At 50.4% G+C, this 27,181-nt stretch overlaps 1 protein-coding gene across 5 annotated transcripts in view; it reads right to left on the bottom strand.

Moving 5' to 3' along the window:
* RGS3 (regulator of G protein signaling 3) overlaps nt 1-27,181 on the bottom strand; it is a 140,556-nt gene that overhangs the window by 34,317 nt on the left and 79,058 nt on the right. For 3 of the 5 annotated variants that reach the window (XM_043565887.1, XM_043565895.1, XM_043565888.1), the window contains one exon: nt 21,662-21,784. In XM_043565887.1, the coding sequence (XP_043421822.1) occupies nt 21,662-21,784 (123 nt within the window). Of the gene's footprint in view, nt 1-14,307; nt 16,979-21,661; nt 21,785-27,181 lie in introns of those variants that run through there. The other 2 variants (XM_043565896.1, XM_043565893.1) reach the window with 1 other exon arrangement.

Genomic DNA, 27,181 nt, shown 5'->3' with positions numbered 1-27,181 from the left:
CACTGCAGGAGGCTGCGTTGCCAGCACTGAGCTGTCTGATGTCGTGGCAGTGGCCACTGCAGTTGGTTGTCTGATGTCAGCAATCGCGCTCTGGGTTATGCGTGGGGCCAAGGCTGGGGGTGCCCATCCCACAGCAGCCCCAACCTGAAAATGCTTTACTGCCGGACAGGCAGGCACCCTGGGGCGTCACACGGGAAAACTGACAGGCAGAAGGAGCCCCTGTGTTCCTTTCTCACCTCACCCCGCCTTGGTGGCCCTGGGCTGAAGTGCTATCCTCTCCCTCTTCCTCTTCCTGTGTTAGTCTCAATGGCTCTGAAAGTCTATCTATGCCCATCTCCCTGCCTCTGTCTCTGACTCCATTCCTGCCTTATCTCACACATACGAACATACACATGCATGTGGGTGTAAGAAAACATCCTATATCAGGACCCACTTGGAACAGCCCTCATCTGAACAGGTCACTTACAGACTCCAACCAATACTTTGTCTTGTCCCTGGGGGCAGAGCCAAGGCAGCCCTTGCAGGGCCCAACAACCTTCCAGATTGGAAGACTATCATCCTGTAGGCTCCTGGGGAGCAGGGCCCACCTCATTCTAGGAAACTAAGAAGGTGAGTCCAAAAGAGTGCAGTTCTAGTGGGGCTGACTGGTGCCCAGGGTGGAATTTCTGGTGCCTGAGATAAGATTGCTTAGGGTGGAGAGCCTGAATACAGGGTTCTCTAACATGAGAGGAGTCCCCAGGTCTCACCTGGGTCTTCACCTCTCAATCAACAAACTGTTCTGGAGCACCAACTACCCGCCAGGCTCTGTGCTGGGCCCTCGGGATGCAGTAGAGAACGGACAGACCGGGGCCCTGTACTCACAAAGTTCCTGAGGGAGACAGACGTCAGCCACACAGCCAGACTAGTGAGTTTATAATTAGACACTGTGCCATCACGGGCAGAACAGCTCTGCCAGCCGAGGAAGCGGGGTCCAGAACAGATCCAGAATGCGTTCATCGATGCTCTGGACCACAAGGATAATGAGGAAAAGACCCAGCAGTTCAGCGCCCTGAGACCCAGGAGCCTGCCTGAGCAGGGGAGGAGAGCGCTTCTTGCCTAGGGGAGCCCACACAGCCACTGCTCTCTGCCTCTCCAGAGCTCCAGACACAAATCAGAGAAGCAGGTGGGCCTCCCGGTGTAGAGTCTGGGGCAGGAGAAGGATTCATGGACACTCAGGCTATCTAAGCCAGAAAGGCCCTCGCAGGTTTCTCACTGCTATTTCCCATTTACAGACAGTGAAACTAAGGCCCAGAGAGGGAAAGTGACTTTTCCAAGGAAACAGAGAAACTGAGTGCCAGGGCTGGGACCAGGAATTAACTCTAAGTCCAGTGCTCCTTCCACTGCACCCCAATGCCTCTCAGATCTACATAAATGATGGTGCTGTTCAGCACAGGAAGAACTGGGGTCTAGGAAACGGCAAGATCTAGGTGGCCCACGGGCCACCAGGATCGGCATCTGGGCACTCAGGGCCTGGGCCCCATTTATGGATCTACATATTTTATTTAACAAACATTGATTTGACACTTACTATGTGTCAGCACTGTTCAAAGCACTTGCCAATTATTGACTCATTAAACCTTCGCAGCCCTATCAGAGATGATGTCTAATGGCCCCATTTTACAATTGAGTAAACAGAGGCGGAGAGATTATGAAACATTCTCAAGGTCACATACTAGTAAGTGCAGAGCTAGGGGTCAAGCACAGTCCACTGCGCAGGGCAGCCCTTGCAACAGACAAGCCCTCCAGCTATCCTGAGGAGCTGGCCGGCCATACGGCCCAATCATGCAGGCAAACTTCTCACTGTTTGGACAAGTTGGCAGGAGCTTCCAGGGCTAGGACCAGGGAGGGTCAGCAGGAAACCTGTGTGTGTGCACCTCCCATTTCAGGGGCGGGGAGCAGCAGCCCCAGCCAAAGCCCAAGGCTCCAGAGAGGCCCCCAGGGAGATTCAGCAGCCCAGGCAACCCGGACAGGCCATTCCCCGGGGCCGCACCGCGGCCAGGTATCCACCGGTTTCCCTTATTGCCTCCACTGCAACATGCGTGGGGTTGTGTCCCCAAGACCTCATCATGAGCCCTGCACAAATGGAAACCCACCCCCTTCCTTTCTCCTGCAGACTCTACTTAAGGGAGGCCAAGTGTTGGCAATGCCCTCCTCAAGGAAAGGAGGGTACTTGCCAAAGGCTATTTAATAAGCTTCCCTGTCCTGGCTTCTGATCCAAAGTCCACTGAGATTTTTGTTCCGGGTTGGGAAGAAGGGTGATGCGGCTATGGCAGAAACCAGGCACAAGCCAGGGAGAGGTGTGGTCCCAGGAATTTCAGAGCATATGATGGACTAAGACCACCCCAGCCTCCACCAGCAGCTGCTTGGGTGTTCATTCTTCCCAGAACAGGAAGGAGCCAGACCTGTGCTTGGCTGTCGGAGCAGTGAAAGCCTGGGCTGGGGTATGCTGGCCCCACCTTCTACAGAGCCCTGCCTCTGCCCCAACGTACTATAAAAGAGCATGATGAGCCTGAGCTGCCTTAGGAAACTGTAGAATTATCTGTACACACCCACCCCAGCCCAAGCTTTAAATCTGCTAACTCACTTAGGAATTTCCGGGCTTTTACTCATTGGGTGTCCCATCCCTAGTTTATTTATTTATTTATTTATTTTATTTATTATTTTTTTTTTTAACGTTTATTTATTTTTGAGACAGAGAGAGGCAGAGCACGAATGGGGGAGGGTCAGAGAGAGAGGGAGACACAGAATCCAAAACAGGCTCCAGGCTCTGAGCTGTCAGCACAGAGCCCGACGCGGGGCTTGAACTCACAGACCACGAGATCATGACCTGAGCTGAAGTGAGAGGCCTAACCGACTAAGCCACCCAGGCGCCCTTTTTTTATTTTTATTTATTTATTTATTTATTTATTTATTTATTTATTTATTTATTTATTTTTAACGTTTATTTATTTTTCACACAGAGAGAGACAGAGCATGAATGGGGGAGGGTCAGAGAGAGAGGGCCCCTCCCTAGTTTAGAGGTCTACAGATTCCATTTGGAATGGCCCTCCCCACAGAAGAGTCAGCTAAGACACATTTATTTGTTATTTCAGTGACCACTGAATCCCTACGTGCGCTGAAGCCTGTTCTCAGAATGGTGGACACAGGCAGACAGGGAACCAGCCTGCTCCCGAGATCTGACCTGGAGGATGAACATCGCTGATGCTGGTGCTGATGCTGCAGGCAGGGACTGTCCTGCCTTGTTTTGGTCTCTGTGACCCTCATGCCAGGGGCACGCTCTCCTACCACTTGCTACATGCATGTACCTGGCTCTTCCTGGTGGCACTAGCCTTGTTCTTGGGGTCCGTACTGCCAGCGGTGAGGTGGGACAGGACAGAGCAGGCATCCTCAAGTTTAAATGCATGGGGTTTCTGGCCTATAGTCTGCAGAACCTAGGTGAGACCCCTCCCCCTTACTGGCCTCAGCCTTCCATCTCTAAAATGAGGCTAGAGAGGGGTGTCCAGCGGGCCCAGCTCTGCTCCCCCACTTTCAGTGGCCAATCCCAGGTGCCTCCAGGCTCTCTCACTAAAGGAATGAGTTCAGTCAGTGGGTTTTAGAAAGAGCACAGGCTTTGGAGTCCAGAAAAAATATCTGAGTGTGACTTATCTTGGGCAAGTTATTTTAACGTCTCTGAGTCTCTGTTTCCTCGACTGTAAAATGGGGCTATTACAGTCTGCCTCACTGGGCCCTGTGGAGGACCAAATGAGCTGGTGCACGCAGAGTGGCCCGCACACGGTAAGTGTGTAACAACAAGGAAGTAACGACCTCATTGTTGTGTTGTCGTTGTGGCTATGCTCTGAAAATGACCGAGTTCACTTTGAGAGGGCCGATGTAAAGAGTAAAGTTAAATGAGGGTGCCTGGGTGGCTCAGTCGGTTAAGCATCCAACTTCAGCTCAGGTCACCATCTCATAGTTCGTGGGTTCGAGCCCCGTGTTGGGCTCTGTGCTGACAGCGCAAAGCCTGGAGCCTGCTTCGGATTTTGTCTCCCGCTCTCTCTGCCCCTCCACTGCGCACACTCTGTCTCTCTCTCTCTCTCTCTCAAAAATAAATAAACACTAACAAAAATTTTTTTAAGAGTAAAGTTACATGTGAAAATATCTGCAGAGGGTCTAATGGACAAGAAAGCCCTGACATGGTGCCTGGCATGGACTAATAGGTGATAGTCATTACCATCTACTGAGCAACAGGTTCATCTTACACATGAGGAAACTAAGGCACAGAAAGGCGACATGGCAAAAACAGTGGCAAAACAGGCCATATGGCCCCACGGCCTGGCCTCTGAACCTGTGCGCTCTGCTCCCAAGTCACGTTCCCCAGGCTCTTTCCTCCTCCTGCCATCCTCCTCTTCCTCAGCAACTTCAGACAGCAAGGCCAATTCCCAATCTGCTCACAGGAGCTAGATGCCCAACCACAAGGAGAAACCCGCACGCAGTAAAAGCCAGGAGACCAAATGTCCACCTGCAGAGCCGTCCCCGAGACTGTCCCTGGCTGGCTTCTGCCTCCAACCTGGGCACACATCGCTGTCACCTCGGTAGTGTCAGCCTGACCTTAGGCAGCTGCAGGGACACAGGTGGCTGAGGGCCTAGGCCATCTCCCTTCCTGACTGCAGTCCAACCAGCCTCATGCTGGTGGGAGACTTCAGGCTTTGGGGAGCGATCCCTAACCCACTGCGCTGTGCGAGCTCCAGGGTCAGGCCGAGTCTGGACTACCAAATTCCTGGGAAGCCTTCAGCACAGAGCCACCAACTCAGATATGTGGAGGCCAGCCCCGTGACCTTGGCTGCTAGACACAGTGCCTCCTGAGTCTGCTCGCTGCTTGGACTGCTGGGCTTAGGCCCAGGCCACTGCAAAAGAGGGTCGGCAGAGGAAATACCAGACTGAAATGCTGACTTTGCTGCTGTCTTCTCTGAGCTCCAGGGCAAGACCGATCCCCTCTCTGGGCCTCAGCTTCCCTGTTCCTAAAATGAGCACTAGGGTTTGACTAGGTCAGTGCTACTCAGAGTGTGGTCCACAGAATGGGACTGATCTGCAACTTCTTGTTACTGGTTTGCTATTCGGTAAGCAGCAAAATCAAGCGTCTGGAAACTTCTGTAGCAATTTCACACGGCCATGATACCCAAACGCAAGACCAGTGGACTGGGCCTACTGAATAGGCTACAAGGCTGGTCCAGGTGTTATCAAACCAGCATGAAGAATCACATGTGGTGTGAATTTTATAAAAGTATGAGGCTCGTCCCCACAGGTGGTTGAAGAAGCCTTGCTCTAAATGTTCTTGTTTCCACGAGAGCCCACGAACTAGGCCTCCATCACAGTACCTACACCTGCAGTCGGGATGCACGATCCTGTCACCCAAACCGTTCCCTCTCGACCGCTCCTGGTATGGAGAATGCCACCACCGTTCACCTGTTTGCCTGAACTAATACCAGCTGAAAGCCTTCCAGGAAAAACTATCAATAGACAGCAAACAGCTAGAAAAAATCTGGTGAGATTTCTAAATTCCCAAGATTGGAAAGAGAAATCCTGCTAGTTTCCATGAAGAAACCTTAGAGAATCAGCTGAGTGCTTGCGCTTCTTACAACACTAAAGGATAGGATGACAGAGCATCACTCTCAGGTTTCTGGAGAAGAAGGACTCTAGTCGGATTCTCTCTACTTAGGAAAGGGATGACTCAAATGTGAAGGCAAATATTTTCAGACTTACAAAGACTAAGAAAGAATGCCACCCACAGACCCCTTCTGGAAAAATTACTTGGGAGAGCCCTCTAGAAAAAAAAAAAAAAAAAAAAAAAAGAATCAGAATCAAGGAGTCAACGAGACGGTGGGTACCTGAGAGATGGGGGAGGAACGAAACCAGAAACATTTATACACTTAACTGCTGATAACATAATTGAGGAGTTAAATGCAATTTAAATAAATGACTCTTTTTTTATGTTTATTTTTGAGAGAGAGAGAGAGACAAATTGTGAGTGGGGAAGGGGCAGAGAGAGAGGGAGACATAGACTCCAAAGCAGGCTCCAGGCTCCGAGCTGTCAGCACAGAGCCCGATGTGGGGCTTGAACTCACAAGCCTTGAGATGATGACCTGAGCCAAGGTCAGACGCTTAACTGACTGAGCCACCCAGGTGCCCCTAAATAAATGACTCTTAATAACAGGACTAATGTTTCAAAATGGTAAAAATCAGGAAAAAAAAAAAAAAGAGTAACAGAAACTAAAGTTCCAGACGATTTCAACAATCCATAGGAGGCACAGAGGAAAGCAAAGAGAAGTTTGTGTCATCTGACACATTCACTATGGGCAGTCCTAGGTGAGGACAAACTATTCTAGATCTGGTGTCATGGCTGATATTGAAATACATTTATGGAAAAGGTAAGGGTAAAACCCCTGGCAGACTAGAGTTAGGGTGTAGAATTTCAGAGGAAATTCTGCAGAATAATGGGAGGGCAGTCTTGTAACACAAGTGACACTTATCATGAAGCTATAGTAATTAAGTCTCAACCTGCTGTAGGAATAGACACATTAATGAGGGAATGAGGAGGGAGGTAAAACTTGAAAAATAAAACCATACCGTTCAAGGGGGGAAGGAGTGAAGATTATATAATCCTGTGGTGAAGACCACAACATCAAAGGCAAATATATATATATATTTTTTTTTTAATTTTTTAATGTTTATTTATTTTTGAGAGAGAGAGAGAGAGAGAGAGACAGAGAGAGAGAGACAGAGAGACAGAGCTTGAGAGGGGAAGGGCCAGAGAGAGAGGGAGACACAGAATCTGAAGCAGGCTCCAGGCTCTGAGGCATCAGCACAGAGCCCGATGCAGGGCTCGAACTCACGAACAGCGAAATCATGACCTAAGCCAAAGTCGGATGCTTAACCAACTGAGCCGCCCAGGCGCCCCCCCTCCCCCACCAAAAAAAAATTTTTTTAAAAACCTTATAGATATATTAGTCACCAGAAAAATGCAATTCAAAACCACAGCCAGATACTACTTCAAACCCACCAGGATGGCTATAGTTTCTAAAATGGGAAAATAGCAAGTGTTGCTAGAGAGGCTATAGAGAAATTGGAACGCTCGCTCACACACTGGCAGTGGGGATACAAAATCATTCAGCCCCTTTGGAAAACAGTCTAACAAGTCCTCAAAAAGTTAAAGTTGCCATGTGATCCAGGGATCCCACTGCTAGGTATATATTCAAGAGAAATGAATACATGTGTCCACACAAAAACTTGCACACAAGCGTTTATGGCAGCATTATTCATAATAGCAAAAAAGGTAGAAACAGCTCCAGTGTTCATCGATGGATGACCAGACACATAAAATGTGGTATATCCATGGCTCTATCCATCCATGAAATAGGCTTCAGTCATAGAAATGAAGCACTAGCACCTGCTCCAATATGGATGAACCCTGACAACATGATGCTAAATGAAATAAGCTGGTCACAAAAGACCAAATATTATAGGATTCCATTTATATGAACTGTCCACAATAGGCAAGCCCACAGAAGGTGTCTTAGTAGCTGCCTTGGGCTGGGGTAGATGAGGGATGACAGCTAAAGGGTATGATTTCTTTTGGAGATAATGAAAATATTCTCATATTGATTGTGGCAATCGTCGTACATGTCTGTGAATACACCAGAAAAAAAAAAACATTGAATTATACACTTTAAATGAATGAATTCTATGATATAAGGATAAGATCTCAAAAATCTGCTATGAAAACAATTTATAGACATGACTGACTACCTATCAATCCAAAACCATCTAAAACATTATTTTAAAGAATAAAAAAATAAAACACAAAAAACCCTTACTATATAAAGAGCTCTTGTCAACTAATAAACTATAAACAGCCCAGTTAAAAAAAAATGTGCAAAAATACTCGAACAAGCGACTCACAAAAGAGACAACATAAATGACTAAAAGGCATATAAATAAATATTCAACATCTCCAGTAATCAAAGAAATTATCCTCCTTAAAAATGTAACAATGCATTGTTGGTGAGGCTGTGGGGAAATGGGCATTCTCTCACCCAGACTCCCAGTTTACTTGGGACTAAAGGGTTTCTCAGCAAGCAGGACTTTCTGTGCTAAAAACGGAAAGTCTTGGGCAAAGCAGGATACACCAGTCAATGTAAAGTTCTGATCAAAAGGGAGCATGGGTGGCTCAGTCGGTTAAGTGACCAACTCTTGATTTCGGCTCAGGTCAGGATCTCACGGTTCCTGGGATCAAGCCCCTACCACTGCCCACCCCCGTCAGTTCTCTGCTGACAGAAAGAGCCTGCCTGGGATTCTCTCTCTCCTTCTCTCTGTCCCTCCCTTCCTCTCTCTCTCTCTCTTTCTCTCTCTCTCTCTCAAAATAAAATAAATTGTACTGATCACTAAAAAAAAAAAAAAGTACTGATCATAGGGGCACCCGGGTGGCTCAGTCAGTTAAGCATCTGACTCTAGATTTCAACTCATGGTCTCATGGTCTTGAGATCAAGCCCTGCATCAGGCTTTGCAGAGTGTGGAGCCTGCGTGGAATTCTGTCTCTGCCCCTTCCTTCCTAGTAAATAAAGTTTAAAAAATAAAAATAAGATACTGATCATAAATCAGTACAACCATTCCAGGGAGTCTTTTGGCAATAAGTATCAAGAACCTTTTTTTTGTAAATACATACCCTTTGGCTTAGAAATTCTGCCACCTGGAATTTATTCGAACAAAATATTCATTCATTCAACAAATATTCGTGGAAGGTCAAACATGTACATACTAGATGATGCTGGGGATACCAAGAAATACCTATAAGGATTTTTATCTCAGGTTTTTGTACCAATGAAAAATTGGAAACAACCTAAATGTTGAATGGCTGGAGATTATTTAAACAAAAATATTTCACCTACTCAATAACATACTCCCCAGGCACTGAAGATGATGTTGTAGAAGAATATTTATTGACATGGAAACATGGATACACTACGTTGCCAAATGGAAAAAAAAAAAACAAGTTAGAAAGTTGTGTGCATCAGTAACCCCAGTTTGCAAAGTAGATATATGTGTGTAGACACAAATGCCTGACAGGATACACCCCAAAATGTTAACAGTGATTATCTCTGGGTGTTGGAATTAAGAGTGAACTTCATTTCCTTCTCCTGGTTCGACTGTATTAAATGTTTTCTTCATAATAAACATGAATCAGTTTTGTAACAACACAAAAAAAAGTCAACTGCATTTAAAAACAACAAAAATAACAACAACAACAAAAAACCCCAAAAAACCACCTGCCATGCCTCCATCGGAAGAAGCCCCAAGAAAGGAGGTTGCAGAAAGTCAAGCGTGTGTTCACACTTGATCTGGCAATGGCAGCTACCATTACTGAGTACCTACTACATGCCAGGCACTTTGCAGGGACCATCCCCTCTAATCCTCACAAGAATCCCATCAGCATCTCATCTGGCAGATGCGAGTTGATCCCCAGTAATTGCACAGCGAATGAGAAGCAGTGCTGGGGTTGGAATGCAGGTCCCTGCCTCTACCTTGGCTAGGTCTGCTTGCTCCTGAGGAAGGGCAGAGAAAGGTCCTGAGCTGGTAGGCCCTCTGTCCTATAGGCCCTTGTCCACCATCCCTGCAGACAGTCCAGGGGGCGACAGAAGAACAAGTTAGCAAGGGTGGGGACACCAGCAAAGGGAAGGCCAGCTGGCAGAGGTCAGGGCTTGGGGCAGACTAGCCGGTACTCCTCGCCTGCTGGGCGACTTTCAGGAAGCCCAACCACATCCGGCCCCAGGAGTTCCCAGGCCCTGTGCACGCCCAGAGGCAGTAAGAGAAAACCTCACAAGGGCTGCAGCTGCCCTGCTAAAGCAGCAGGAGGAAAAGAGTCCGCCAGCTGGGACCTTCTCCCTGGGCTCGACGATTCTGGCCAGTCCTTTCCCCTCTCTGGGCCTACAGGACTGGGTGTGAAGGCTGACGGCTCCAGGACCCTCCCAGATCTAAGTCCTCTGAATCTCTGGCTCTTCCTCACATAGGGCCCGGCAGGAAGAGGAAGGGGGTGAGGCACCCCACCCAGCTCCCAAAGGAGCCCCCTCCTCTTCCCCTCAGCTACATTCCCACCACTATTTTTAGAACAGACCACAGGGAGCATCTCCACCAGCCCTGCCATGCCCAGAGCTCCAGGTAAAACAGCGGCCCCATTCATTCCACTGCAGCAAGAACACACCCGGAATTTATAGACCAGCCAGCTGACTAGACAACCTCTTCCCCTGGACCATGAACTGGACCATTTCTTTCTCACTATTTCCATTACAGCCCGAAGTGGTGACTTACTTTTCCTAGTGACAACACAGCTGAGTGAGACAAGGGGAGCATCTCTAGGACAATCTGTGTCCCTCCCTGCCATCAACCTGGCCGAGTCTTCAAAAGTCATTAAAGAGGAGCACTGGGCTAGAAGCTAGGGGTTTGCATCCTACTTAGAACTCTAGACCAACTGCTTGGCCCTTGGCCAAGTTCTTACCCCTCTCTTGGTCTTGATTTCTTTTTCTTCTTCTTTTTTTTTTAATGTTTATTTTTGAGAGAGAGAAACAGAGCATGAGTGGGGGATGGGCAGAGGGAGGGAAGCACAGAATCTGAAGCAGGCTCTAGGCTCTGAATGGTCAGCACAGAGCCCAATGCAGGGCTCGAACCCACAAACAGTGAGATCATGACCTGAACTGAATGAAGTCAGACGCTCAACAGACCGAGCCACCCAGGTGCCCCAACTTGGTCTTGGTTTCTATAAATCAGCTTATTAATCAGTTGATCTTGGTGTAAGAGGAGGGATGATTTTCAGTTCCATGTTCCCAGGGTCTATGGTTCTATCAAAATTCTAGTGGTTCATAAAATAAACGCTACATTCATCTGCTTTGGGATATGTGCCGAGTCGTGTTCCCAAAGTCCATCTGAGAGTTGATTAGGGTCTCGGAATGCATTTTCTCCCTGATATCAGTGTTATAAATGGTGGTCAGCTTCCTAAGCTAGCCCACTGAACCCTGAATGTTCTTCCACAAGGACCAACAGAACACCATAACAGAAAACCACGGACATTTCAAAGATACTGTCGTAGAAAGTTTACCTGCAGCAGGGTTTGAGTACAAGAAGATGCACAGTAAAGTCAACGAAACAAGTCAATGGTGACTTCTGGGGAAGAGTCCAAAGGAGAATCTGACCACATGAGAAATGAAAGGCACTGCATATTGATTACTGCAGATTTCACTTGAAAGTTAGCTTAGGCCATAAACTCAGTAGTTGGGAAAGTTAAACAACACACGTGCATACATATATATGTGAAGTTCAAACAAAAGAGTGCAGTGCATAGAAAGGAAGAAGGAAGAGGGGAAGACTCTGGGTTGGAGAGCTCCTTATAACTGGCTTCCCAGGGGCCAGCCTGGAAGGAGGCATCTCTGGGTGGGGAGCAGGGAGGGGTGTGTTTATAATGTGGGTACCGGTGATGAGGACCCTTCCCATATAAAATCCACAAGTATACCTATGTGTCGCAAGTACGTGATGAATATCAGCCACGTACAGCATTTGTATATATCCATGCGCATACACCCTTGTTTCAACGTGAAGACCAAAATGTCTTTTCTTTCTTCCTTTAATGTGCTATTAAAGTCCTGAGGCTTTGAAGATGACTCCTGAAGATCACCCACATTCAACTCCCTCATTTTTCTTGGTAAAGAAAACAGATGATCAGAGAGATAAAGCAATTTGCACAAAGCCACACAGTGAGTTACCAGCAAAATCAGGATTCGAACCAAGACCTTCAGAATCCTGCTCCAGTTTTCTCTGAGGGAAAGGGGCTCAGGGAGAAGGGAGTCCCACACACCGGGGGAAGAGAACTATGAGAGCAGTTCTGGTCAGTTCTCCTTCGCCTCCAAGCATGCCAGGAGTCAGCACGGAATACGGTAGTATCTATGACCCTGAAATGAACCTGGCCAGATTGCTTAATAAGCTAAGTGGGGATCCAGGCTATGGTCTCACAAATTGGAGGTACAACAGAGAAAGCTTTGAGACAACAGAGTCAGGAGACCTGACTTCTAACCCTGACTTGGCCACTAACTTGTCCCATGACCGTGGCCAGGTCACTTCCTTTTTTTTGAGCCTCAGTTTCCTCATTTAAATTCTAGAATATGAGAGGCTTGAATCATATGACCCAATTCAATTCTACAACATCTACTGAGCATGTACTAAGGATGGGGCAGTCACAGAAGAAGAAATAAATAAGATTATGACCTCCACTGGCTCCCAAGGAGTTCAGTCTTGCAGATGAGACATATCTGCTTAACACACTGTGCTAAGGATGAACAAAATACCATGGGAGCACAGAGGAGGAAGCCATGACTTCTGATGCACGCCTGAGAAAGGTGTCTCAGGAGAGTGACCAAACCTTAAAGGCTGAGGATTGTGTCTGACAGGGAGAGCAGAGCAGGGCAGGCAACCTTGGGCGGAAGAAACAGCCTAAATGTGAATGTGCACCAGGAGTTAGAAGGGGAAATAATGCAGCGTGGCTGGGCTGCAACCACAAAGCAGGAGTACAGTGCACCCAGGAAGAGACTTGAGGTCTCTTGAGCCGAGACCTAGGCTTTACTCTGATGACAGCTTCCCAAATGGTCTGGACACAGCTTGGATGGTCTGTGACTGCCGGGAAGCAGTAGCACAGAGCAGTCAAAAGCAGGTGCTCTGGAGCTGGGCTGCCATGTACCAATCCTAGCCACCCTAGCTGTGTGTCCTTGGGCAAGTTCCTTAACTTCTCTAAGACTCGGCGTCTTTATCTACCAGTTGGGTGTAACGAGAGGCGATGTGTAATGGGGACGATGAACCTCATGAGGCCGTAGTGAGGATTGGAGGGACAACACAGATCACCGTATAACTGCTCCCCGAATCACCTAGTGTTATTATTCTACCCTTAAACCAAGGATAAGGAAACAATTGCAGGATGGTGGCTCTGCTCAGAGAAAGGCTTAAGGGAAGATAAGGTCAAGAGAGGATGGAAGGTAAGGTCATGCTGTCTTCATTAAGAGCGAAAACAAGAATAGCGCCACAGCCGAGGCAAAAAGCAAGACGGTGAAGCAGGTGGTCTGTCCGTAGCCAAATGGGCCTCAAGCAGCAGAGAGAGGAAAGCTGGAGAGATGGGAAAACGGTTGAGCTTTTCAGGGGAAAGACTGTGCTTTCTGAGGGGATATCTGAAATCCAGTCCAATTGATTCCCAGGTACTTTTGGTTGAGACTTGGAACCAGTCAATTAGCAAAATCTGGGCCCACAACCCAGAGCAGACTCTTCCCACCCTCAGCGAGGCTTGAGTCAAAGGCCTGCTTCCAAGACTCATGTTCAACCATACCAGGTCCTGAACCTGAAGCTGTCCCTTTCTGCCTTTGGCCACAGTTCCTTCGCTGCTGGGTACCCAATACTGTGTCTGCTGATCCTCTTAAACACCAGATTCAAAAGGGGAAGGGGCATCAGCCGACCGTGCCGGTGCCCCTGTGATCCCGTCTTAAGGAGCTCCACCCCGCTTTTCATATCAAATCTGGCATGAAGCTCCTGATCTTTTCTGGGCCACCCCTCAGACACACAAACTTTGGAAGCTTGTTCTCTGCGATATGGAGGAGACGTCTCATTCATTCGTCCTAAAGCATCTCCTCCAGAGCTTAAAGGGCCATGGCTTCTACATGAAGGCTATCACCCTCCTGCCTCTTCCAGGAGATGATTGATTTCTCTACTTCCATCCCTAAAAAGTAGAACTTTGCATCTGGGAACAGCAATCGGTTAGGGCTGAAAGGCTTTGGTTTGAAGACTAGCTCAGCCTCTTACTAGCTGTGTGACCTTGGATATATCATTTAACTTCTCCGAGTCTTAGTCCCTTTCATCTATACAGTGAGGCTGCTGGTGGCCTGGGGAGATAATGCCTGGGGACCCCAGTCGCTATCTCAGAAGCCCCTGCTGTCCCTGTACGGAACCCTCCCACAAATTCCCTCTGCCTTCACTAGGTGCCGTGTGTAAGAAATGAGGGCTTTGGTGGCAGAATTTATGAAAAATATTTTAAAGAAAGAATTTTTTTTACAAGGCGTCCATAAATATCATGATTTCCAATAGGTTCCAGCTCCCAAAGGGTCAAAAGGCCAGGCCAGCAGAGACTGGGCATGGCTGTTTACAGGAGAGACAGAGTTTCAAAAGACCCAGTGCCTGAGACATAAGCAAACACAAAAAAACGGGACCAGAGGGTGTGAAGGAAACTTAAGGGATCACTTTGTATTCAAATCTCACAGATGGCCTTTTCAACAATAAATGGTTGTGCTCCCATCCTCCCGGCTCCCAAGCCCCAGACACCAAACGAAGACAATTGGACCATCAGGAAAGAGGCCATTGTGTAGGCTTCTCAGCATGATTTATGTGGAGGGCGGGGCCCAGCCATGTTTCCCGTGATTATGACTCTCAGATGCACTTTCGATAGCATGTTCATCATCCTGGATGGCTGGGACGGACCGGGATGCCGAAGAGTAGTGGCCACCCAGTCATGTTTCATCTTCTCCAGCCCATGAAGCCAAATGAATTGTCTTATCGATTTGAGAGGCAGAGCAGCAGTGGCGCTGGGGCTTACCACAGTCACCGGGAAGACTGGCCCAGGCCCTCCAGGAGCTGACGTCTACTCCCCCTGGAAGTGGCTAGGCCTAGGACCCCAAGTCAGCAGCTTGTCAGGACCGGATGGGAGGAAAGCCCTGTCCCCAGGGCTCGGTGTTATGTTCTCGTTCTCCATTTCAGAGAATGGCCAGGGTTCCTGTCCTCTGCACCTGTCTGGTGGACAGAGGTAGGTCACCAGGTCTGGGAGAGTCAAGGTCGCTGCCTTCCCAGACAGGCGATTCTCCTGGGCCTCACATTCCCCTTAATGTCATTTTATAAGGGAATCAAATGAAATCAAAGTGCAGCTTGCTGTCTGTGCAGACGCAGCCGCTCCGCCTCTCAGAATTAACCCTGCGGGCTGAGTCCTGGCTGACAGATGCTGTGTATCAGTTGCCCCACTGCAGCCCCAGCCTATTCCCCTGCGGGGTGGGGGCATCAGCCTGGTCGCTGGCAGATACATCCCATCCCCTGTTCAGGGGATGTCCGATCTTGCCTAAATGGAAGGTGACGGACATAGTCTCTTCTGGGCCATGTTTCTTGGAGTTCAAGTGGCCACAGCAGCTAAGCAACCTCACCAGGCATAAGAGCCCTCTCTAAAGACACTGAGACAGTCTTCTAGGACACAATGCAGAGACCACCCAAGGTCCAGGGGCTTCTCTGGTCTGAGCCATCTCTCTAGCCTCTTTGACCCCCTTTTTCTATGCAAGTGACTATGGTCCTACACATACCTTTTGTGTACGAGCTATGTCACTCAGACCCGTGACCTTGGGCTTCCCTCCCTCTAGGTCTTGACAGTTAGAGAATGGTATGAGAGCTGTCCAACCCTGGGCTCCAGGCAGTGAGCCGGCAGGGCTCTAATCACTGTCCCTTAGTAGGTCCTAGTAGGTCACTGAGAGAACAAGACAAAGTAGAGGAGAACAAGGGGAGGTGGGGGGCAGGGAATTCTCTCTTCTTATCCCAGAGCCTCCACCATATCCAAGGGTCTGGAAATTCACATACCTACCTCCCCAACCACTACCTAGGACAGGCAACCATTGCCCCTCAGAAGGGTCCTAGGTCCTACCTAGGATAGGCCACCAAGCCCCTGGAAGACTGAAGGGACCCCCTAACTCATCTCTTCCTACCCACTTGGATGCCTCCTTGGGCCCTCTGATCTTCTAGAAATGTCCCTGAGACTGACTCCCTTTCTCAAAGCCTTCAGTGGCTTCCCACTGTATCTAGAATGAAATCCGTAAAACATTAACCACCATGGCCCTACACGATCTGGCCCTCATTCATCTGGTCCGCCTCTTCACTCAGCTCTAGCCACACTGGCCTGGCTTCTGTTGGCCCCAGCACACCAACCTTCTTCCCATCTCTCCTCTCCACAGGCTTTTCCATTTGCTGGAACACTCTTTCCAAAGTCTGACTGGCTAACCCCTTTCTGGCCTGCAGGTCTCAACCTAAAAGTTATGATATATTCACTGCCCCCCACCAACAACCCCCCACACACAGCAACCTAAATAATATTTTCTCTTAAAGGAATCTTTTTCTTCGTAGATGATCAGTTTGTAATCACGTGTGTGCATGTGTGTATGTGTTGGTGTTGATCTATTTAATGCTCGCTCCCCTACCAGGACTGAAATCTTGACAGAAGCAGAGACTATGTCCACCTCATTCTCCACAGAACCCTCAGCTCCTAGCCCAGAGCCTGGCATAAAGTGGATGTCCCCAAAATATCCGCTGAATTAAGAAACGAATGAATGAGTACAGATGCAAAATACGTGAATGAGTGGAGATATCTTCCGGCAGTGGAGGACGATGAGATTGTTCTCCATCAGGGCTGACCTCTGCCAACCTCTCTCCTGTTGCCCCCAAGGCAGGCACTGGAACCGCAGGAAGCCCAGATGCTATTTCTTCTCCTTCTTCCTTGTAGGGAAAAGGTTTGAGTCTTCTCCTTTTGGGACCTTCTGATGCCAGTGTGCCTGTATCCACAGGGCCTCTCATACCACTGTGGTCCTTCTGATGCCAGTCCACACACACCTGTGGGGCCACTCCCTTCAGATGGCCCGAGGCCCACCATCTTGGTCCTCCGTTTTGGGTCCAGTTGAGGTGAGGTTACTGTGTGGTAGGGGATGCCCAAGAAAGGGTTAAGTTGCCAGAAGCAGAGTCCCGCCCTTGGGTTTGCTCAGCCAATCAGAGTCTGTCCTGATGAGGTAAAGCTTCTATCCTGGGTAGCATTGGTTGAGTTGGCAGGCCCCATCTCCTGCTGGAGAGAGCCATAAGGGTGGAGTTTCTGTGGAACCAGACAGAACTGGAATTAGCTCGCTGTCTACTCTGGCCAGGGCTGCCTGACTCCAGGACCTGCCCCTGTTCCTTTCTAAGGTGCCCAGACAGACCCTGGCATCTCCGGGGCCCCGCCTCTAGCTGACCAGTGGAAACGACAAGGTGGCATGCACTTCGGCGTCACATCTGGGAGAAGTCTCACAGCCAGAGCAGACCCAGGAGGCCTCAGTTTCCCTGCCTGGGCCCTGGAATACAGCAGGTGGTTACCAGGAAGTGGCACGGAGCGATCATCGCATGAGCGCAGAGCAGCAGCATTCAGCTTCAATAAGCAAGGCCACTAGATGAATCTTCCTATACAGACAGAGCTTTAAAATAATGATAATAGCAGCTAGTTCACAGAGTTCTTCTTGTGTGCACATTGCATGAGTTAATCCTCACGAGAACCCTGTTAATCCGTCCACTTTCCTGATGAAAAAACTGAGTCTCAGCAAGGCTCGGTGCCTCCCCTGAGGTCACAGAGTGGTAAGAGTTTACGTTTCCCATATCGCCTGCCATATTATTATTGAGCAATCTGTTGGCATATCTGTCTCCACCACCGGACTGCGATCTCACAGGGAAAGAGTGATCCGTCCGCGCATTCGCACCATCGAGTCAGGGAGCACCCTGAGAACAGAGCGGGTACCGCATCGCACTCCTCTCATACCTGATGGCTGTCGGGAGCCCACTCTCCTCGGAGGCTTCCCGTCGCCTGGGCCAGTGCTGTGCACGTGGTGGGGGCTCAGTGGAGGTTCACCGAGCAAACAATCGATGTGCAGCCGTGACCCCACCGGACTGCTCTTAGGTCCCATCGGGCACCGCCTTTAATAAGTGGACTGCCACTCCCAGTCACCTCTGCCCCATTAAAGGAGAGTTCCATAGGACAGGTCTCATCCATCTCTGTGACCCCAAAGGACCTGACCTAGCATCTGGCACAGAGCTGGCATTTATCATGTATATTTGATTGAATAACCAAAATAATATGCTGTGGTCTCTCCCTACTGGCTCAGAACCTCAGTGGCCACAGGCAGGACCACCTGTGAGTTATTCTAGATTAGAAGCATCATAGCACTCCCTGTGGCAGGGAGTCTAGTAAAAGGTATCCCAGGCAGAAGAAAGGTAGGTTCCCTCCAGAAACAGATAAAGAAGCAAGTGGGCAGGTTCTGATAAGAAAGAAGGGTGTGGTGAGCAGAAGGAAGCTGGGTCATTCATTTCTACAGAGAGAGGGAGAGCTCATACAGGCCGACCCGACCCCGGAGCCTCCTCCCCACCACGGTCAGCTCAAAGTGAGCCGGAGAAAGGCAAGGGGGTCCCCAGAGAAGGGGTGGAGGAGGCTGGACACTGACTGCCTCATTGTGTCCACGCTGCCACAGCCGGATCCTCCCTTCCCCACCAGCTGCAACCCACAGGCACCTCAGACACAGCACAGAAAGCCTGTGACCGCCGCACCCCCAAGAGGGGAAAGAAAAGCTCTGGGCCCTAAAGGCAGCAGAGTCGACAGGCAGTCAAGTCATGTGGAAATCCGCAGGGTCTGGTTCCCTGATGGAGACTGGATGACCCCAGGCCCTCCAGGATCATCTTCCATGGTAAGCTTTCATGATAATCACAAAGCTCCAAGAGCTAGAAAGATCCATCTGACCAATACATGAGGGACCACTGAGGAAGAAGCTGCCAAAGGTCACAGAGCAGGTGGCGGTACCTGCATCTATGTTGTCCTTTGCATCCACCTTCTTCCCGGTCCCTCTACCTTTCCCAACAAGCATTTCACATTCAGGGCATCCCATTTATGTTTCACAAATCTGGGAAGAACTTTGTGTTCCTTGAGATGTTTGAAGAGTCCCTCAATCCAAAGTGCCAGCAAACACTGTGGAACAGGGTTGAGAAGAGACAGCATGAGACTTTGGGGAGCTGTCTTGCAAACCCCTCTTCCCCCGGAGAGGCATCTGAGTTAGGGCAGGGAGCAGCCTGGCCAGCAGTTCCCTTGTACAGCAGAAGGTGGAGCATTCCCAGAAAGAACAAAGAAAAGGTGTTTTTAAAAAAAAAAAAAAAGGCATGCTACTCAGTCAGGACGAATTGATCAAGTGGGGCTCTTTCTGCCTGAAAAGCAAGAAGCTGGGGCCTGAGCACTGCTTGCTTGGCCTTCCCTTTTCTGTCTCCCTGGAGGTCAGCAACCTTAGCAGAAAGGCTGTGGACCAGCCCTTGGCAAAGACATCCGTGGTCACCTCTGAGGCTGCCAGGACCTGGTAGAGCTGAGCACTGGTGGATAGCTGCTGGGCCAGCTGGACGGCCACCAGGCCACTCTACGGGATGAGAAAATCATATTTACCAGAACTTCTCTCAGGGAGCTTTTTGGAAGACACGAGAAGAAATAAGTTGCTAAGGCTCTTTAAGTGTATATGCCGGGGGTGGGGGGTGAGGGAGCTTGCGCTTGAGACCCCAAGGGGCTCACCTAACAAAAGATGTTTACATAACTCCCTTCTAAGGAGCGAGCCAGTGGGGTGTGCAAGGGCTGGGGTAGGGCCCCATTTTCAGCAAGGAGGCAACTCTGAGGTTGTCTCGGTGGTCAAGCCCTCCTTTATGCTTCTCCACCCAACACACAGCTTCTCCATTAAACACACACTTCAAGAGTTTTGATTTGAAGAAGTGTCTAACTGTTGCCAGCCCAGGGTTCCTGCATGTCCTGGCATGGCCCTGAAGCCAGGCCCCAAACCCTGAGGCCCTTCCAGCGTCAGCCAGCCAAATCCGCAGCCTACGGGGACCAGAGCCCGTCTCAGAAACTCAGACTAGGGTGCCTCGGTGGCTCAGTCATTTAAGCGTCTGACTTCAGCTCAGGTCGTGCTCTCACGGTTCGCGGGTTCAGGCCTCTCAAAGGGCCCTGCGCTGACGGTGATTGTGATTCTCTCTCTCCCTCTCTCTCTCTGCCTCTTCCCCCGCTTGGGCACTCTCTCTCTCTCTCTCTCAAAATAAATAAATAAACTTAAAAAAAAAAAAAGGAAGGAAAGAAAGAAAAGAAACTCATACTATCTTCAGTCGCTCAAACTTTCCTCCCAACCAAAGACAGAGAGACCTCCCAAGGCCCTGAGAAGATTATTGCCAATGTACTCCAGAGCCTGCAAACTCTGAAGTTAAAGCAGAAAGAACTCTTTCCCCCAGACCATAAAGAGCTAAGCGCCAAATATAAGAAAGCTGGGGGTGTGAGTTCAGCCATGGGACATCCCAGGGACCACCCCGGTGAAGAGAGTGGCCTGGTTTCTGACCGTGACCAAGCCAGCAGCCTACAGCCTCAGAGACAGGTCTCTGTTTAGTAGAAGAACCTGACAGCGGGACGGTAGCAGGAAGCAGCTGGGACAGAGGTGGGGGCAGTGCGCAACCCATCAACTATGATTGATTGAGCACCTACTGCATACCGGGCACTGTGCCACGGACTGCATATGCACCATCTCATTTCATCCTCCCAGCAACCCTTCGGAGAAGGAACCGTTGTCCCCAGACGGGGACGCCAAAGCACTGGGTAGTAGAGCGACTTGCCCAAGGTCACAGCACCAGCCAGCAGTAGAGTGTGACTCGAAGCCCCCCGCTCTTCCCACTATCCTCCCTCATCAGAGTTACTCCTACCCCTGGCTAGCGTAAAACAAGATAACTTTCAAGTCTGGGATTACAGAATTCTCGGACTCTTACTCCCTTCCTTAGGGAAGAGCTGGGGAGCGGCCGTGCACCACTGCCGTTCCAGACGAGGCTGCCCAGGAACCTTCTGCCCTCAGCAGGCCTGTCCCCACAGCCCCCGCCGTATGCTTGCTGGAAGCAGGGGGGAGAAGAAAGGAGATCAGCAAGTTTCCCGGCTGGCGCTCACTGTCATTCACCCTCTCCCCCTGAGCCAACAGACCAACAACTCAGATCCTTTCACAGCCAGCTAAACCAAATCCCCAAATTTCCAACACTTCCACCTAAGAGAAGCCACCTGTGGGCCTCAAATGGGAAATACAACTGTGCCTTGTGGCTGGCATCCGGCTGACAAAGGGGACGGCTATGGTCCGGGTCCCGTCCCATCCCCTCTAATAGGGGCACGGGACCAGCTGACGGGTGCCTATCCCAGGTCAGCCTCAGCTGGGAGGCGCTGACCTTCCGTGATACTCCAGCTGGCCGGCCCCCAGTCCCCAGCAAACTCCACTTGGTTCCACTTGGCTGTGGCCTGCATCGAATTAGAACAGTTTCTGTCTCAGACATCTCCTCCCAACAATGCCTCCCCTCGGCCAGTGTTAAGCACCAGCTTGCTGCCCCTGGGCATGACCTATCCAATAGCAAAGGGGGGCCACATGCCAGGCAGCAGTCGCAGGCCAATCCAAATTAGACCTTGCCACAGGCAAACCATCGGACAGAGCCGAGAGGTGATGGCCATGCTCCATTAGGCTCTGTCACTCTACCTGAGCAGTGTAAAACCCACTCAACAGACCCAGTGAAATCGAAATCCACCCCACAGACCCAGTGAAACGCCAAAGGGGAGAGACCTTCAAGCACGGGCCTCCTTGCCAACAGCTTGTTGCTCCGATCCAAGTCCTAAGCTGGAGCTGGTCCCAAGCTCAATTCGGAGGCTTGAGGGTCCAGGCTGGCGGAGGGGAAGCCGGGCAGCCAGGGCTGTGGCCACTGGCAAGGCCCTTACCTTGCTCTCCAGGGGCGAGGCCGCCAGCTGTTGCTGCTTAGCGATGTTCTCCGACAGGCACCAGCACACTCGCTTCTTCTGCTCCTGTGAGTGCGCTTCCAAAGTGAATAAGCACTCTGCCTTCTGACGTCAGGGAAAATAGAGAAAAGGATGGTCAGGGCTGCTCCCTGGTTCAGGGGGCTCCCAGGCCCAAGCCCATCCCCGGGCCCCAGAGGGCGAGGCTGAAGCAGGGAGGGGAATGCCCGCTAAAAGCCACAAATGCACACCAATCCCCAGTGACATTGAGGCAGCCAGAGGAGCAGGGAAGCCGGTTTGGGGGCCAGCTGGCGAGCGAGCGGTGTGCCCGCGGGTTGGGGGAAGGGTGGGAGGCGCTGGTTCCCAACACAGTGGAGGCCTGTGGAGAGCCACAGGGCAGCAATGGTGAGGTCACCCCCGGGGACAGGCAGCACAAGGCAGCAGCTGGGGGAGCACGTGGGGAACCCAGAGGGCCAAGGTCTCCAGCCCTCTGATGCTCTGTGGAGCCAGGACCCCTCCTCCAGCTCGCAGAACCTCCCCTCCTCCCACCTCAGCACACTCTCTGATCACAAGGCCGAGATCAGATGGGCAGTTGGACAGACACACCAACAGAATGCAAACAGAAACTCGGGTCCCTTTAGAAAGTCTTTGCAGGCATGGTCATGTGGCCTCCTACAGCCCCACCAGCGCCTGACACATGAGCTGGGTGTGATCGATGACGACTCAGCTCTGCAGCACGCCAACAGACTTGGGCACCGGCACTGCTGTCGTTTACATCTCGCTTTGCTATCTGACCTTGTTAAGTGCAGGCTCGTCTCCCCAACTAGACCAGAAAGTCCTTCCGGGAGGGCCTTTTCCACCTTGGCCTGGCGCAGAACTTGGCAAGTAACGGCCTCGGTGAGCTCTGGCTCCTGGAGGCACTTCCGGGATGAGGTCAAACCCGGGCCAGCCTTGGCACCAGCGCCAGGGCGCTGCTAAGACCCAGGGAGTCGGCCCCTGGGGAGTCAGCACGTGGGGCGGTCCAGCAAGCCCAGGGCCATCATCCACTCTAGGACATGCTGGTCCGAGGACGGCAGGCTCTTTCTGACTCCACTGGAATTTGATTATAACCCCACAGCGCTGCGATTATATGAGCTCAGCCAGGGAGCTAAGAGCAGGAGCTGGATGGCTTGGAACAGAGGAAAACAACAGTGTTTCTAGGCGGTCCTCCCCCGTTTTGCAGTTGGACAGACCTGGTTGAATCCCAGCTTTGCCACTTCCTGACTGTCTGCCTCAGGAAAGTCTATAGAATGGGAGTGGTAACATTCCTCCCTCTCAGAGCTAGTGAGCGGGTAAGTAACGAGAGCAGTCCGAGACCTCAACAAACAGCAGCTACTGTTGTTATTACCCGTACTTCATTTATCTAATAAATATTTGTTGAGCACCTGCTGATTTTCAGGGACTATACTAGGTCCTGGGGGTGAAGAAACAAATAAGAGAGACCGAGCTTTGGCCCTCAGGTTGTGGCAGACATAATAAGCCAATAAACAATTAAATAACATTATCAGTTGTGAAAAGGCCAAAAGGGAGAGATCCTATTTGAGCCTGGTGGTCAGAGAAGGCCTCTCCGAAGGGCCAGCAAGGCAAGTGCTCGGGAGAAATCGTTCCAGAGAGAAGGAACAGCACATGCAAGGGCTCTGAGCTGGGGTAGTTACCAGCATCATCTAATAGCGCTGGGGGTTCTTCTCTGTTCTGCTACCCCACCCAACCCCCAGGGATGTCACCCTTCAGGGCGGGGCCGGCTCCTGTGCTAAGTGTTCCCCGGGGGAGCCAGCCCTGCCTCTCCTGCCCCAAAGTGCTCAGAAGCTGATCTTCCTAAAGGCATCAGAGGAGAAAGGGAACAAAGTGCCGCCCCTTGGCTTCGGGGAACCGGGAGGATGCGGTGAGGCAATCCTACCACTTAACAACAGATTCCTTCCACTTCTCAGAACCCCCAACCCACTGCAGGGGAAGGACACGCCCAGCAAAGAAAGACCCCAAGATGCCCCGCACGAAGCCAGCTGGGGGCGGGAGCCGACCTGTCTCGTGAGGCTCCCCTGTCGGGTGAGCGGTGAGACAGGGACCATGGTCCTTTCCAGCTTGGAAACGCTGCATCTCCACAAAGCTGGCCCTGCCTCTACCTAGCTGTTTGGGCTTCAGCAAATCCCTTCATCTCCCTGAGCCAAACTTCCTCCTCGGTTTCTGTTCTGAACCTGGAATTCTGCCTAAATAACAATTCGTTTTACCTCATCATCAATTTTAAAGAGCACTTTCCCCATCCATGCTCTCATTTTGATCTTGACAATTCCATGAAGAGGTAGAGAGGGCTTGGACAGTTACTCCCGATTCAAGGAAGGGAAAAACAAAGGCTCGGTGTGGCTAAGGCCTTCGGGAGGTCTTATGGCCAGTGAGCAGCAGAAGAAAGACCCAAAGCCTTGGAGAACCACCTGTTGAGAGCTCCATCCCCAGCTAGGAGGCTGGCAGAAATGCTCCCCCTTGCAGACTGAGCCCAGAGGCAGCCAGCCTGCAAAGCTTTCAGAAGAGCTCTATCGGCCAACGAGTCTCAGAGCAGTTGCAGAGCTCACTGGTAGCTTTTTGTATAACCCTGCCCTGCCCTAAGCTCCAGGATGGCGGTCCCTTCCCACAAAAGTGCAGGAAAGCCCTCACAGTGACAGAGCTACCAGCATCCTAAGCTTGAGACATCCCTGTCACACGCCATGCTTCGCACAGTGCGAAGCACTTCACCAGTGGGGTCTTGGTCCTTCTTCCAACAACTTGCAAGGTAGAAGCTGTGACTCTCTCCATTTTCCTGACATCCACAAGAACCACTTCCTCTCCCCTCCCCTGTGGACAATCTCCTTTTAGAAAGTCCTATTTCTCTACCTGGGATGGTGACCATATGACCTGTCCCAACAGTAGAGCTCAGGGAAGCTGGGTGTCTGGCTCTGAGAGCCTGAAGCTGAAAGCCCCATAATGCTAGAGAATCCAGAAGGCTTCTGAGGCACCAAAGACCTAAAGTCAGGCCTCGCCTGGGGCCAGGGGTTGGCTGTCTTAGATGGGCAAACATTTTGGGAAGACCTTTCCTCCCAAGGTTCCTTTCAAGGAACTTTGGAGGTTGGTCTGGATGAGAGAGAGAGCACAGAACCAGCTCCCTCCAGGGAAGCTAAATTCCCAGCTGTCGAAATCCGTCTACATCAGGGACCTCATTGCCTGCCTGGCGGCCTGCATATGAACAGTCTCTCTTAATCCCCCATGTGATCTACCTCATTGCTTTCGATGCTGTTGCACACTGTGCCCTGTAATACCAGGACCCATGGTCAAGGCTGTAAACAGCCCTGAAGGCATCCTCACATGACTCACTCAGAGGCAGGACCTCCTGATGGCACAGCACTGGGCCCGGACAACTGCATTCAAACATGAGCATCCTCAAATCCAACCAGAAACCCAGGTCCTCCTGGACTCTTTAAAACCCTCATCTTGGGGCACCTGGGTGGCTCTGTCAGTTAAGCCTCCGACTTTGGCTCACATCATGATCTCACAGCTCACGAGTTCAAGCCCTGCGTTGGGCTCTGTGCTGACAGCTCAGAGCCTGGAGTCTGCTTTGGATTCTGTGTCCCTCTCTCCCTGCCCCTCCCTTGCTCTCTCTCTCTCAAAAATAAATAAACATTATGGGGCTCAAACTCATGAGCTGCGAAATCATGACCTGAGCCGAAGTCAGACGCTCAACCGACTGAACCACCCAGGCACCCCAACATTAAAAAAATTATCAAAAAAAAATCAACATCTTGCCTTACCTCCTTGTTCCTGAATTAATATAATCTTTGTATGAACTAAAACCTCTTCTGCTACTATTTGTTCATTTGCTTTGACAAAAGTCCTCCCATTTAATTCTAATAACCTTATGACACAGGTAGGAAGGAAAGGCACAGCTGTTACCATTTTCCAGATGGGAACACTAAGGCTCAGAGAGGTTAAGTCAGATGCTGCAGGAGACCTCCAGAAAGGAGAGTCAAATTCTGTCTTCTGCCTCCTCCAGAGCCTGCAACCTTACCACATTTGTATAACTCTAAATGCACATTACAAGCAACATGAGATATCCCTCTTAGCTTACTTTTTAAAAGGTCAATAAATCATTGGTGATGTCTCCAATGGAGAATAAATGAATATGAAAAGCTCTCCCCCTGTTATGAAGCTGACAATAATAATAACCACCATTTATGGAGTACTCACTGTGTGCCAGGCTCTGTGCTAAGTGCCTTGGACAGGGTATCTTATTGAATCTCATTTAATCATTACAACAACCCTGCCAGGTAGGCCCCATCAGCCTTTCTTCAGAGAGGACTACGTGACTTGCCCGGATCATTCAGTTAGGAAATGGCAGAGCCAAGATTCAAGTCTAGGTCTTCCTAACCACAAAGCATAGGCTCTTCAATTAATAGAGCCAAGATCAGATTTGAAGAGACTGGTCCTTGACCAACATGCCCTTTGACCCAATGCCCCCAGTGTTCTGAAGCCAGTAGGGAGGCTGCATCTGTCCCATGGATTTGCAGGGATTGAAGGATACCTGTCCGGGAGAATAGCGACTCCAGGACCAAGGACTACGTAGGACAATCCCACCAGGGACCTACTGCTGGGAAAACCCAGCATGCTGCCACCCAGGCAAGTGGGATTTTCCAATGAAGTGGGAAAATCTCTCCAAATCCTGACTCCCTTGCCCTGGTTTCTTTTTGGGTGCCCCCTGCATGTTAGACAGTGAAGATAAACCACTTGTCAGAAGTTCCAATTAAGATGTGAGTTTGGGGTTCCCCATGGGGACCCAAAACCACCATGTGGAGCCTGTTTGGGGCTACAGAGCAAGCAGGCATCTTGTCTTCCTGTTATAGACATGCCTCACGAGCAGCAGCCCTGTTATGAGAAAAGAGAGGCTTCTGGATGCCTGTGAGCTCCAATCTCCCAACCCCTCTGGGTCAGAACTCCTGGTGCTTTACTGAAATAAAAGGCCCCTGGATCAATATCCCTTCATCAGCTTTGGAGAGCTAGGTCACAACTCCCTGGAAGCCAATAAGCAGAAGTGCTTTTCTCTACGAAAACAAACCAGACTGGCAGGAAGCTCTCTTGGCATTAAAGAACCCAGAGCTTGATTTCAGTCCCTACCAGAGAGAACTGGAATCCAGAGGGGTGAGGCTGAGGGGCCAGGGCTCTGGCATTTCTCAGCCTGGTCCACAGCTCCTAGGCTGTTTTCTGCCTTTGCCAGATACTTCCCGTGCCTGGTGGAGATGTGCCAACCCAGCGGAGGACATCTAATGCCTTTCTGGCCCTCAGGTTGCCACTGTAGGCAATCGAGGTCCCCAGCTCAGCTCCAACAATGTCCACTGCCCTTTGGAACTCTCTGCTCTCCCCTGAAGCTAATTGGTCAACTCTGTCATCTCCCCCAGTCATCTGTTCACCCAAGGGGACACTCTTGAAGGCCTGCACCTCTTTTCATAG

Source organism: Prionailurus bengalensis, chromosome D4 (assembly GCF_016509475.1).
Source record: "Prionailurus bengalensis isolate Pbe53 chromosome D4, Fcat_Pben_1.1_paternal_pri, whole genome shotgun sequence".
NCBI lineage: Eukaryota > Metazoa > Chordata > Mammalia > Carnivora > Felidae > Prionailurus > Prionailurus bengalensis.
Note: the sequence above shows the minus strand (reverse complement) of the source record. Positions and strands in the feature narration are given on the sequence as shown.